This window comes from Brassica napus, unplaced genomic scaffold (assembly GCF_020379485.1).
Source record: "Brassica napus cultivar Da-Ae unplaced genomic scaffold, Da-Ae ScsIHWf_248;HRSCAF=418, whole genome shotgun sequence".
Taxonomy (NCBI): Eukaryota; Viridiplantae; Streptophyta; class Magnoliopsida; order Brassicales; family Brassicaceae; genus Brassica; species Brassica napus.
In genome coordinates this window covers 1-15,226 of record NW_026015816.1, presented here as the reverse complement: position 1 = coordinate 15,226, position 15,226 = coordinate 1, and the positions used below count along the sequence as shown (strand labels likewise).

Sequence of the window (15,226 nt, the reverse complement as noted above, 5' to 3'; positions counted from 1 at the left end):
CGCCCACAGACACAATTCATCTTATGAATTACACTCTAAGACATTTTGATCTTAGTGGACACTTTCTTTTAGTGAAATGTCTAGCTTAACCCTCACCTCTTAGTGAAAGTGAGTTTCATAAATTCTCTAACCAGAACAATTGGTTTTCCTAACTAGTAACAATAAAACAAATAATATATATTCAGATATTTTTTACTTGAATTTTGAAAGAGTCGATCTCTTTTTTCTTTCTCATTTTGTAGATTCCAAGAGACAAACCCTAGTTTTATCTCTCCCCCGACTTCTTGTAAATCTAGAAACTCAAACCTTCGTCAAACCGTAATCAAGTTTCTAAAAATCAGATCCTCTCCGGCGATAGTCGATTCGTCATTAGCCACAGCCAGCCACCGTTGATTGAGAAAAACCCGCCATGAAAGGTGAGTTCTGTTTCGTACTCTGTCTCTGCCGCCGTTGTTTCTTCATCTTCCACCCACAGTCACCGTTAACGATTTTTCCTTTTTCAGATTCTGCAGAGGACGCCGTAGACCACCGTCTTCCCGTGAGACTCTTCGCAACTGATTCATATATGAAAAGTTAGTTTCTTCTCTGATTGTGGTGGTGGATGCCGCGATGGTAGATGCTGTGGTGGCGGATGTAGATACGGAGGTAGAAGACGTGAGGAGGAGGTGGCTGTGGATGCCGTGATGGTGGATGCTATGGTGGTGGATATGGATACAGAGGTGGAGGACGTGAGGAGGAGGAAGTGGTGGTTTAGTTTTGTCTGAGTTCTCGATATAAACCTCAACTCTATGTTCTTCTGTTTAAATCTGTAGAAAAGTTTTATCCTTTATTCCTCAACTCCGACATTCACTCGACACCTATCCTTAATTCCTCACCACTTCACAACTTGTCTGACCACTGCTCGTCGCACAACCACACAATCCCCGCCCACACATCGCCCGAACACACACTTCGCAACCACTCCACTCCTGACCACACATCGACCTCTGACCATAAAGCTGCCGAACAGTTGACGTCTAACCATGACTTACCCGACCACAACTCACCCAACCACAACAACCTTAGCAACCCGTCTCATGTCGCCACACATGATACACCTAATGAACACCTTTTGTTTTGTTCTTAATATGCCTTTCAGCTTATGTCTATTCATGTACTTTAATTCCACGAACTCAGTATGTGTGGCTCTTTTGGTATTTAACTAACATATTACATATTCATGCCTAACTTCATCTCATGTCCACGGCTGCGTGTCCACTACAAAGCTAACCACTGATTCAATACACACACAACGGCTTCGCATGCATCCATGCCAATCCCATCCAAGTCAAAGTAACGGTCTTGCCCACTAACTTGTGTACACAGAATTTGCCCACATAAAATTTTGTAACATTTTCGTGTCCATATAAATTGTATCCACAGAAAGTTGTATAGAGGAAAAATAAGTTTGTAATGTTAGAAAGTTATAGCGAAATCTGCTTACCTTCTCTCGCACCATCTACCAAACACCTTCATAGCACTCCATATTCGCTGCCGTTAGATCTTTTTAGCTTTTAAACAGATCCAACGACCAAAAACAATTAACTTTATCTCATGAACTTACTTTTTGACTTAACCCTTTTATCATTTATTGCAACTGAATGGAAACTTAAAAATTTTAAGTTTGATTCTTTAAAACTAACACAGTTCTCTTTAGACAAAAGGAGGGTTGTTTTTGTCCGAAAAATTACAACTGGCTATAGAATGTGTGCCAACTAGAGAATGTGTCTGTTAGGGAAAACAAAAGTCACAATATGTCTCTCAATGTAACTCTCTCTATTAGAGGTAGTTGCAGAGTTCAAATCCCGCTTGATGAGATGGCAACAGAGTTGGTGCGAACAGTGAGCCACTTGCTCCTCTCTTTGTATCCACCTTAATATATCTTTTACTAATATAATTTTTCTTATGAAATTCCAAAATGCATATACTACTACATCAACAAATACATTTAATAAAATCAATCGTGGACTAGATATATTCACATATGTCTCTCTCAAACGAAAAAAAACGAAACAAACTCTTTTATAATCTGTCAGAATTTAAAAAGTAATACAGTCTACAGAGCAAGAAGCAATGAATTATTTTAATGCTTTGGGCCCTTGGTTTTTCTGAGTCTGGCCAGGTTTACTTATTATTATGTGCAAGTTGCAAATTTAAATCCTCTATCCTATTAAATTACAATGTTGACTCGCTTATCTTCTTGTGTCCTCTCCCTCTCTCTTCTATTTCCCAAATGACTTTGTGAGTAAAAGTCTCTCTTGGAGTCTGACCAATTCATCGTCACATACACAAATCCTTTCTTCTTGGAACATTGTCCTGCATGCCTTCTTTTCAAGAAGCAATTGTTTATGTTCCTCTGAAGTCGTTTATGCTCTTCTCTCATTGACGAAAATGTCTTCATGTTTCAAATTTTTTTATAAGAAAAAAAACAGAAACTGCGGTTTGGTTGGATTCATGATTGGTTATTGCGATTTGGCTAAAAATTGGTATTGTCTTTATCAATTTAAAATAATAATAATAAAAAATTGGAAAAATAAAATAAAAGAAAACACGTTGTAACTCGGCAGAACCTACACTCCTCTCTCCCGCAGCTTCTCCATCGCCGCCGTCTGTCGGTGTAGACTAATAGTAACCCAGCATCTACCATCCCGTAAGTTGTGTTTTCCGTCTTGATATTTCTTTCGAAAATAGATTTCAATGGATTTACAATTGAATTTTATTAGGAGTATGCACAACGGCATTGTTTTGTTTGGGGTCGATTTGTAAAGTCAATTTGGTATATAATGCATTTTGGTGGTGAATGAGAGTGTATAGACAGTAGAATGGGACCTAGATCGATCCGCACCTGAAAACTAATTAAATTTGTTCTTGATAATTGTAGTAATATTGTATAACTCAGAACAACTGGTAGAACCGTGGATAAATGGAAAACTAGGAACAACTGGTAGAACTGTGGATAACTGGAAAAAATAGAAACAACTGGTATAACTTTGGATAATTTTAGTCAGTTTGTTGAGTTTGTTCCTTTTTTGGCAGAATACAATGAGCAATCACATCAGATCGTTGGACGGAAAGAATCTGGTGGTTTGTGATATATGTGGTAGTCTGGAAAAGAGTTACAAGATGATGTATAGTTATTTGTACATGTTAGAGCAAGTGAATCTAGGAACAAAACCTGTGTGAAATTGGATTAGGCATGTAAATTCAACTACCTCCTCATAGCCTTGCGAGCTTGCATTGAAGAATTTGCAGTTATGAGAAAAGTGATAGTTATGGATGTGACATGGCTGAAGAACGGATATGGTGGTGTTCTAGTTTTCGCGAAAGATCAGGATCCTAATCGTCACAATTATCCACTTGCGTTTGCAGTATTAGATGGAAAGTATCATGCTAGTTGGACTTGTTTTTTCGAGATGCTTAAAAGTGTTATACCATACTCTTTTGAGCTAGTTTTCATGAGTGACATAAATCAAGCCTGATCTATGCTATAGCAAACGTGTTTTCACAGGCTCACCATAGTCATTGTTTATGGCATTTGAAGGAAAATGTGAAATGGCATGCTTGTAAAGTCAACAAGGATATAGTCGGGCATAGATTCATGGAGTTGGGCATATATTACACGGTGGCTGACTTCAACTCTTCTTACAATACATTTAAGATAAGATATCCTTCAGCGTATACGTATGTGCATGAACATACTGAAAAGGATAAATGGCAAATGTTTTTTTCATGTGACATGTACAACTTGGATACAAATAACAGTGTGGAATCAATGAAGAACATGTTCAGCGAGGTGGGCCTGAATACCAATGCTGAATTGTATCATCAGGAAATTTTCTGATTGGTTCAATCAACATCGAAAGGATGATGTTTCTGGATCAATCGATACCAAACGGATACCTCTGGTTGAGAACTACTTCCACGATCTATGGGCTGTTGCACAAAAGCTACTTGTGCGGGATCTTGATAATTATGAGCTTGAGTACGAGATCACCGACATTGATGGAAATATGTTTTTGGCGAACTTGGTAGGGAAAAATTGTACATGCAAAGTGTGAGAATATGAAAAGTTTACTTGTCTGGACAGACTGGCTGCTTACATTATTTCACTAAGAACGTCAATGGGGGAATTGGCAGGCGCCTTGATATCCATGAGTTGTGCTCAAAATACTATTGGACGGAATTATGGGGATTGGCGTATTCCAAGACACTTTATGTTGTGCGACATGTCTTCTTAGAATGTATTGGATCACATCAAGGAGGTGAAGATGATACCTCCGAATCGCATCACGTGAAAGGGAAGGAGTTAAAAGTTAGTTATTTGGATGAATTATGAGTAATGCATTTAGCTATATTCTCTGTTTATTTTGTGTTGTGGTATCACTCAAATTAACCGCTAAGTAGTGATTTTTACTCTCTCAAATAAGAGGTTCAGTTGTAGTACTTAGGGATCGAATCCACAAAAAACTAGGGCACACAATAGATCATAATCATCAGTGATTAAGCTATGTAAATTATTAGAACAGTAAATAAGCAGAGTGAACAAGATAGTTGTTCAGTTGATTGGTTTGAGGTTTGTAACCAATTAAATGAAAGCGCTAGATCTAGGGTTCAGGTAATAAGGATTATAGACGTATAGAATACTTAGGTTGTCAATCCTAGAACTCGACTTATTATGAGAAAGTATTCCAGATTTCGCTGTTGAATCAAACCTATTGACTAAGTCCAATACCTCAGCTATCGCTTCTTGATATGGATCGAACGTCGATCGCCGCTATGGTAAGAGTGTTGATCGATGTTTTCTTAGGTAAGATATAGCGAGTTGATCGATAGGTTCACTAGTATTGTTTAGATCAGCTGTCGGTTGTTTCTAGCAATCCTAACTCAAGAGAATCTATTATGGTGCAGAACCTACCGTCATAGTTGTCTACTCCTACATTCAAGGTTCTAGTTAGCTATTCTAGAACACGGTCATTAATAACAATTCCTTGAAGGATATTTATCACCTTAGCAATTCTATATTTTGGGCTAATCCCTCATAACCTTATTGAACCATAAATCTACTGAGTCAATTACTCATACATAGCAAAGTAAATCATAGCAACGATATGAATAAACTGCATAATAGAATAGAGTATAAAACTAGAGTTTCAATACAAGGCTCTGAATGAGTCTTGGATCTTCTCTCTAAACTACCAAAAACTCTAAATTATGTTTGCTGTGAAAAGTAAGAAAGTATGAAAGCGCGTGTTGCCTAGAACAATGACGGAGCACATAAATATTAGGTTAAAGTCGGCCAGGAGTATTTCTGTAATGTGTTTGACTTGGATTTTAAGTCGGCTGGAAACCAATTCGGGTCTTGCGCTTTTCGCTGTCGATCGACGGCACAGGATATGCATCAATCGATGTTAAATTCTGAATGTCGACCTCCGGACTGGTTCGATGGTAAGCTAGGGGTTCTTCTCATTTTATCTTCAAAATACACCAAAATTACCACTTTCCTGCAAAACACTCATGAACCTGGTAATATGGTAAAATGACTCCAAAACAGAATAATTACATCCTAAAACACTAATATATCATGGCCAAAAGTGGGTAAAATCTATGGTATATCATTATGAATGCTTTGGAAAACTGCGTAAAACTTGGTTATCTACTTTATTTTTGTAATGATATTAGTATTATCTATATCAAAACTCGGTTATCATAGTTTTACATTTGGTTTCTTTACTACTTATAATTATAAGAAACGTAATAAATGTTTTTGAATTTTTTTTAAAACTAGTAATATATCCATTATAAGACCTTGTAATTCCAACTACACTTTCTTAATGAAGAACTTCTTACAAAGAAATTTTTTTGAGTTATATCTTTATCAAAATGTTATTGCACAACAAAATATGGCTAACATTTTAAAGTACTAAAATCGAAAGTAAAAATAGAAAACCAAAGTAAAAGGATTAGTAACACTAAATAAATTAAAAACCACCAAAAAAATAAAACTATGACCAAATTTCGTAACACTAGTATCTTCAGTATAACTAAGAACAAATCTTTGGAGGGAAATGAATTTTTTTTGGCACTTTAACTATTTAAAACATTTGTTCCAATTATCTCACTTTTTCTTTTATGTGTTCCGAAAATCATCGAAATCTCTCTCTTCTCATCTCAACCACACAACATCCTCTCACTTTCACTTTTTTCTTATCCATCTCTCTCTTACAATTCTCTCTCTAACAATTCCGAGAGTCAAACCGGACAATTTCTCGAATCTACGGACCCCCCCCCCCCATTCTCCTGTTAGATTTCTGCTCTCTTCCTTAGGGGTCTCTCTCTCTCTCACTCTCTCTCTCTCTCTCTCTCTCTCTCTCTCTCTCTCTCTCTCTCTCTCTCTCTCTCTCTCTCTCTCTCTCTCTCTCTCTCTCTCTCTCTCTCTCTCTCTCTCTCTCTCTCTATCAAACCAAAAAGTGAAGATGGAAAAGTGAAGATTGAAGTGGGTTCGGGATCGTCCACGAGGAGCCAAAATTCTGGTCAGAGATTGTGTTTTTGTAGCTTACCAGCGAGTATAACGTAAGCTTGGACTGACAAAAATCCAGGTCAACGATTTTTTGGTTGTCCGCGTTTTAAGGTATGAGATATGATAATTGAACTTTTTAACTAGTGATTCAGATGTGAAATATAGATTTAAACTAGAATTTGGACCTTGTGGCAGCTTGGAGATGAATGCAAGTACTTCTCTTGGTTTGATGAAGAGGAAGGTACAAAATGGCAAAAAAGAGCTTTGATTGAAGCCCGTGATGAGATCCGGAAGAAGAATAGAGTGATTAAGCAGGTAAATAAAACAATTTAAGAAATGAAAAGCAATTTGTAAAGAAAGAGACAGTGAATGACGAAAATGAAGATAAAATTGTTAGAAAGTTTGGAGAATTCTATGTTTAAGTGTTTTAGATTGTCTTAGAGATGTAAACATAATCGTAACACTAGTATCTTTGTATAATCACAACTTGATATCATGAAATTGAAATTGATACACGATATCATGAAATTGAAAATGCAACATCCAGAAAATGAAATTGAAATTATAACATCCAGAAAATGATAGCTTCAAACTTCTACAAACCGAGAAAGCATATAGTTTTTCAAAATAATCCGACATGAAACATCAACAAAAAAAACTTCCAATCCTAAACATATACTCTGGATTCCTTTCTTCACTTCCTCTTTGATCCTTAAAACTCTCGATCCCTCCTTCCTTCACAAACGGATGGGAACACCATTGACAATGAACCACACTTTTTTTCTCTCTGGTTTGATTGCCTCAATGGGTTCAAATTCCTGCAAGATACATTTACTTCTACATCAGTTTTGCCAATAATACCAAATAGTTTTCCCAAGTTATTATAGTATCCCTAGAATACCTACCTACTAATTTTACCAATTTTTCTCAGTGTTTCACCAAGTGGTACTATTATTACATATAGTTATACCATAATTCTTAGTTCTACACATCTTTCCATTCTTCACCAAAACATTACCAATTCAAAAAACGGATACTACGACTCAAAATCCAATCCTAAATTGGGAATTCTTCTAAATTTTTACCTTGTTGTCATCGTCCTCCTCCTCTTCCCCATCTCTATCTCCTTCTACTACACCGTCCAATTCCTTATCCTTAGGGACATCATCCTCACCATCATTCTCCTCTCCAGAGGCAACCGCTACCGCAGCTTCCACGAAGACATTTATCGGCTCCGAGAGGACCCCATCTGTCACCGTCACCATCGCTGGCTCCTCCGACATCTCTTTCGTCTCCATCATCTCGATTCATTCTCTCGATTTACACACAAAGCGACCAAGAAAGAGAAGGAAAGATGGGAAAGGAATGGAATTGGGATTGGGGAAGTAAATCCTAAATTAAGGTTTAATTTATTAGGTATGGGTCGAATCGGTCTAGATTTTCTTCGGTTTAAAAATGATTTACAGTTTAGGTTTAGTTTCAGTGGCGGTTTGAATTAAGTCAGTTTGGAACCGGTTAGAACCAGATAATACTTATAAATATCTCAACTTTCCTATGGTTTTGTGGTTTTACTTTCTCAATTAAACAATATTATTTTCATTCCACATTTTCATAAATAAAGAAAGTTCAACACCAAAATGGAGTAATGAGTAAGATTATTCCATAAATTGAGTAACCCTAGACATTAGGCCATTTTGGGGTCGAAAATGGAGTGGGGTTTGAAAATGGAGTGGGGTCTAGATTTCCTTCGGTTTAATAATGATTTACAGTTTTGGTTTAGTTTCTGTGGCGGTTCGAATTAAGTCAGTTTGGAACCGGATAGAACCAGATAATACTCGTAAATATCTCAACTTTCCTGCGATTTTGTGGTCTTTTATTTACTTTCTAAATTAAACAATATTATTTTCATTCCACGTTTTCACAAATAAAAAAAATTCATCACCAAAATGAAGTAATGGGTAATATTATTCCATAAATAGAGTAACCCAAGCTTTACTCCATTTTGGAGTTGAAAATGGAGTGGAGTTCGAGAAGATTTTACTCTAAAATAATGTTTAAAATATAAAATAGAGTAGGGTTGGAGATGCACTTATAACAGATTTTTTTTATTGTTCCATGAGATGCACTGGCAAGAAAGACGACGTGCCCTTCTTTTTATACTTCACTCTCATACCATCTTTTCTCTCACACAAACAAATTAAGAACAGTCTTAAAGAAAGAAGAAGAAAATGTCGTTAACTCAACTTATCTTCATTTACGCACTCGTCTCTCTCTTACTCTCCGGCTTCGCTTCCTCTCAAAAGTTAGCCAAAGATGAAGGTATACATATGTTAATGTGGGTATACGTACGTTACGTTCGTATCTATTCGTCACTCGTCAGTTGTATAATGATGTTAGTTTTCTGTGTCGCAGTGGACGTTTTAAGAGCCGTAGCGAAGGGGTTACACCAAAATAACTGGGATTTCAGTGTGGATCCATGCGACGTCGCTTCAACCGTAGGAGGTTGGAGAACTCCTGACGCCGACGAGGTTACTTGTAACTGCTCCTCCTCCGTTTGCCATGTCATCTACATGTGCGTTCCTCTCTCTCTTTGTTCCCTTTAAAAAAATGTATATACATCTTTGTTTATAAAATTTTCATTTCCATTTCCATGTTCAGATTTAATATCAAGCATAAATAAATGATTTTTGACATTCCATATGTTCGACTTTGCCCCTTTACGAATGCGAGGTCTCATTTTTAAAAGCATATTACCTGAAACAGAAAAACCAATTCAAAAGAAACCAAATTCTATATAAATATTTAAACGTTTCAGAGGTTGATTGTCTGCAGATTTAGATTGGTTTTTGGTTTTTGTTTTTTAAAAACTACTTTTTTGTCCAATCAAGATTTTTTTAAAAGTGATTCCTTACAATTTAGGAAAACTAAAACTGATTTTGTTGCCAATCAAGATTTTAACAAAAGAGTTTTCCTATAAAATAGGAAAACTAGATTTTAGATGTTTAACAAAGTTTTCAATGAAAAACCAAAATCCATGTTTTGTTGGTTTTTTTAAATATGCACGACTACCTTTTAAAATATATAAATATAATATATCAACACTAGTTAAATACATATCTTATATATTAAAACAGAAGTCACAACCTTGATTCATGTGTGATGTTTTTTTAAAAAATGGACCTAATGAACCTATTCATAGAAATTCATACTATATTTTAATTCAGACTAATAATAAATATAATTTTTAAAATATTTTAATCATAGTATCCTTTGATATCTTTTCATTTTAAATAAAAATATATTTAATTTAAAATTCTAACAAATCTGTTTAAAAAGATTTTTACTAGATCTTCATTTTTGAAATTATATTTAAATATTTTCACTAATTTCGAAATTAGTTTAAAATTATTATACATTAATATATTCAGTTATATAAAATGAAAAATAAAAAATCTATAATATTTTAGTTATTATATAATCATAATCAATCATATTATATTAAAATTATTATATTGAGCTAAATATAATAAAATTGTATTAAATTATTAAATTTATATATTTATATATTTATTTTCGTAATTATAAAATATTTATGTTCAAAAATAAAATCTAATATGTTGGTAAGATGGGTTAACATTATCAAACTATATAATACATGTATAAAAATTAACATGTATTTCTTTAAAGTTAATAATATAAAATCTTTGTAACTACTTTAATCATAATATATTTTCATTTTAAATATAATATATATTTATATATTATATTTTAAAAATTCTAATAAATCTGTGTAATATTTAAACAATAACTTAATGTATTTAAGTTATCGTTTAGAAATGAAAATAAATAAATTATATCCTATTTTATCTACTTTTATAGTCATGATCATGTTAAAATATAATTATTATACTAAAATAAATATGATAAAATTATATTCAATTGATAAATTTATAAATTTATTTTCATAAATATAAACTATTTATTAAAATATAATATGATGATAGAAGAACGACTTAAAATTAACAAACTATATAATACATGTCTAAAAATAACATATCTTATACTTTTATATATACAATAATAAATTATCTAAAATGAATAAGCATAAAAATATTGATAAAAAGAAATCCAGTTTTGAAATACGGGTCAGAATTTAGCATAAATTAAATACAAAATATTTTTAAATATATTTTCTCATGAATATATTAATTTGCTTAATAACTAAATGCAAATACAATAAGATAAATATATAATAAGAAGTGGCAAATACATAAGGTTTAAACAATTAATTAATTATAACATGTAAATTATAAAATTATTGTATTTGAAATAGTTATATAAATATTTAAGTATATGATTAACATTAAAAATATATACCACTTATGTTCTAAAACAATAATTTATGTATAGAAAAGTGAAAACAAACACCCGTGCGGTTGCACGGGTCAAAATACATATGTTTGTTAAACTTCTTACTTACGTACTTTTCTTTTATTATTCATATATATTAATATTTTACATTTTTAGTAAAATTTTTTTTTTTTAAAAATTACTACTTGAAAAAAAAGTTAATATATTTTAATTTCTTTTTAACAAACATAATGTTTTAATAAAATATTATATATGTTTATTTCTTGTTTATTATATTACTATAAATTTTGAAAAAACTAATTGTAAAAATATAATTTGACATATTTTATTAATTATTAGTTTTTAAAACCATTTTCATCCAATGAAGATTTAATAACTAACAACACATGCATAAAATAATATTTCTATAGCCTTAAAAATTAAATATATATATATATATATGAAATGTTTCTAAATAGTTTCCAATTTTTAAATATTTAATTTTGTGTAACTTATATATATTTATGATTTATACTTTAGTATAATATAAGTTCTTTTTTATAAAAACAATAATTAAAAACATGTTACTTTATTTTAGTTTAAAATAATAATTATAATAGTTTTATAAATTTTAATGGTAAATTCTAGATATTTTATTGCTATTTTGATGTATTATTATAAACTAATGTATTAATTATTTTCTGAAAAACTAAAAAATACAGCAAAACCAAAAACCAAAATCAAAATCTAAAACCAAAAGCTAAAACCAAAAATAAAAATCAAAAACAAACCTGAAAAATCAAAACTAAAATCTAAATCTAAAATCTAAAATCTAAAAACTGATGAAACAATCATCACCTCATATTTTTCTATAACCAAAAATAATACTAGATAAAAATCTTGAAAATTGGTATATTACCTAAACAGAAAAACCAATTTAAAGAAACGAATGTTTATATTTTTAGAGATCTAGAAAATCTACCCAAATCTAATAGTCAGTATTAGGATATACATCAATAATTAGAATATAAAACTTATCATTATCTATATATATATATATATATATATATTATTTCATATTAGTTCAGGAAATCATGTTAGATCATTCCCTATATAAATTAGACATATTGTAACTATTTTTTTTTTGAACTGAGGCTTTCTATTAAAATGCAAGAAGGAAAAAAGTACAGGCTTTTGGGCCTTAATAGTTTTAGTAGTCTATTAACACATTAGCATATTAAAAAATTGGAACCCAAAAAGAGATGAAGAAGTGTTCGACTTTTCCAGTTTTGAGGCACACAAGTGACGATCACCAAATCATATTGTAACTTATTTCTTTTTATTTTTTTATGAGAATCAACAATACTTCTTCCAATTATATATTATGATCAATTTGTCATATATAAATATTTCGATGGTTCATATTTTTCTATAACAAAAAAAAATATTGGATAAAAATCTTTAAATCAAACGAATAAACTTTAATTCTTGAATTATTTAGCTAAAATGTTATTTATATTTAATTTAAATAGAAAATATAATTGTTTATATGAACTAAACTTTGTATATTTTCATATACTCCTTCCGAATCATTTTAAATGGTGTTTAAATATATTTATTTTGTTTTATAATAAATATGTTCAGATAAAATTTAAAATAATTTAAAATTTGTAACCAATAACAAAATACTGAATTTTTTTATTTGTAGAATTATTTAATGTTGCTTTTATCAGTTTATGTTACCAAAATAAATTACATAATAATTTAAATTTTTTCTTTTGTGGGAAAACTTTAAACACCAATTAAAATGAAATAGAGGGAATATTATTTATCTTCTAAACTGTAATATTAAAAAAAAAATTAACATAGTGCAGATTTTTAGCTTATTTTGTTCAACTTTCGTGCTGAATAGTAGTGGGCCGAAAAATAAATAGGCCTATATTTTTGCAAACGGTATTTTGAAAACTCTTCTTTCTTTTTCTCTCTTAATCTTGGACAGAGATGTCACGAGACAAGACCTTAATGGATCTCTTCCGAAAGAGTTTGCAGGACTTCCTTTTCTGCAGGGAATGTAAGAATAGCAAATATTATCCCTCGAACACCCCCTTTATTACAATATATGCCACTACCAGTGTCTTTCATTAACTAACTTAACTGATACTTTTTTCTTTCTCTTTGCAGTGATCTGTCTAGAAATTTTCTCAATGGTCCAATTCCTCCCGAATGGGGAGCCTTGCCACTTGTATACCTGTATGTATATATGCGTGTCTCTGTCCATATGCACTTTACATATGTGCATGAATGTGTAGATTGATTTGTTGGATGATGAAATGCAGTAACTTAGGTGGAAACCGAATAACTGGTCCAGTCCCAAAAGAGATTGGAAACATTACAAGCCTTGAGTTCCTGTGAGTAGCACCATTCTTTGATCGATCTCTCTTTTTAAAAATGTAAATGTCTCAGATAATTCATATTTTGAAGATAACTGATACGTCTTGATTTTTTTGTTTTGGTTTTGACATTTCGGTTTAGTGGCCTTGATTTCAACCAAATCTCAGGGAAATTACCTCCAGAGCTTGGGAATCTACCAAACATTCAAATATTGTAAGAATCATTGTCCAAGTTTTTAAAAAAAATCTACGGAACATTCATAGAATTCACTAGTGTTGAGACTATGTTTATCTTTGTAGGCATCTTCGATCGAACTACTTGAGTGGAGACATCCCAAGTACATTCTCCAAACTTACTACATTGACTGATTTGTAATACTTCCCCTAATATTCTTCTATTTCGTAATGCATATTTTGCTGGTGATTCTGACTTTATATATTAATATATATTATTCTCTTGATTTGTAGCCGTATAAGTGACAACCAGTTCACCGGTAGTATACCAGATTTCATCCAGAACTGGACAGAACTTGAAAAACTGTAAGCAGTTCTTTCAGCGTAAACAGAATTTTTCGTATCCTGTATGGGTATTGGTGACTTACAAATGAGTGAAATGTTGTTGTTTTTTTTTTTGCATGTTACAGGGTTATTCAAGCAAGTGGGTTAGTCGGACCGATTCCTAAAACCATTAGTTCTCTCAACAAGTTAACAAAATTGTAAGTACATCAACTTTGCGTATGTGATTCCTTGTTGTCACCTTTAGTGGACTCATTATCAACGAGATTTATTGTTTCTTTTCCTAATCTGGTTTGTAGGAGAATCAGTGACTTGAGCGGACCAGAGTCTCCATTTCCGCCACTACAAAACATGATATCAATGAAGACACTGTGAGTTTGATTCTAACACTAAACGATTTCAGTAATAGTTTCTTCCAACCTTCTTTTAGCTTAAATTCTACTTCCACCCGCTATTTGTTCACAGGATTCTTAGGAACTGCAATCTTACAGGAGAGTTACCACCGTATCTTGGACCAATCACATCATTAAAACTCTTGTAAGTAAAGTCTTTTCTTCTTTGGTCAGCCTAAAATATGAAAAAGACTTCAAGATGACATTGTAAGACTCATTTTGCAGAGATCTTAGCTTAATAAACTAAGTGGACCAATTCCGGTAGAATATAGCGCTCTTGCTGATGTAGATAACATGTATGACTCTCTGCTCATCTCTTCTTTCTTCTTGTTTTGTTAAAATCTATCTATGAATGGAAGTTTAATTTGTGTCCTAATCTTTCAGATATTTGACAAGTAACATGTTAAGTGGGGAAGTACAATTTGGATGGTAGACAAAGGAGAAAAGATGCAAGTTTTCTTCGACGATAAATGTATACAATCTTTTATAGTGACACATCCTAATACCATTTGTTTGGTTATTTATATTGCAGTGATCTTGCTTACAAGACTTTACCAATGATCTAAGAACCGCAGAATGTCAGAAGAATGATGTGTAAGAATAACAATAAATATTTAAAACTTCTAATGCCTTAAAATATGAATATACATCTTACAGTTTCTTGGTTCTTTTTCAATCACAGGAATATGTTTTCAAGCACAAGTCCTTTAGTGGCAAATAACCAGTAAGCCTTATTTTCTTCTCATAAGTTTTAGAATCGTCTTGCTCATTAACATCTAGGAAATATTCTGCCATAGTTAAAGCAGTCAGACAACTCTCAGTTCATTTCTGACCGTAGACTATGGCTACTTCTCTCTAACACTGACTAGAATATTGATGTTATGTTTTTCTACAGCTCAAACGTTTGTGTCTGAGTAGCTATATATGTCCCAAAGAGTACTTGAAGCTATACTTTACAAAATAATATCTCTAACACATCTAGCAGCGTATATCTGATTTATGTTTGTATTAATATTTTTTTC

The 15,226-nt window shown here is 32.1% G+C and overlaps 1 protein-coding gene across 1 annotated transcript; it reads left to right on the top strand.

Annotated features, from left to right (window-relative positions):
- Positions 1 to 8,741: 8,741 nt before the first annotated feature.
- On the top strand, positions 8,742 to 14,466 carry LOC125601242 (probable leucine-rich repeat receptor-like serine/threonine-protein kinase At3g14840). The gene is made up of 12 exons (XM_048773522.1): positions 8,742 to 8,875; positions 8,969 to 9,128; positions 12,906 to 12,977; positions 13,088 to 13,156; positions 13,243 to 13,314; positions 13,439 to 13,510; positions 13,597 to 13,668; positions 13,765 to 13,836; positions 13,941 to 14,012; positions 14,112 to 14,183; positions 14,278 to 14,349; positions 14,430 to 14,466. Exons 1-12 carry the CDS (start codon positions 8,785 to 8,787, stop codon positions 14,449 to 14,451), a joined length of 918 nt encoding a protein of 305 aa, XP_048629479.1. The 5' UTR covers positions 8,742 to 8,784; the 3' UTR covers positions 14,452 to 14,466.
- The last annotated feature ends 760 nt before the right edge of the window (positions 14,467 to 15,226 follow it).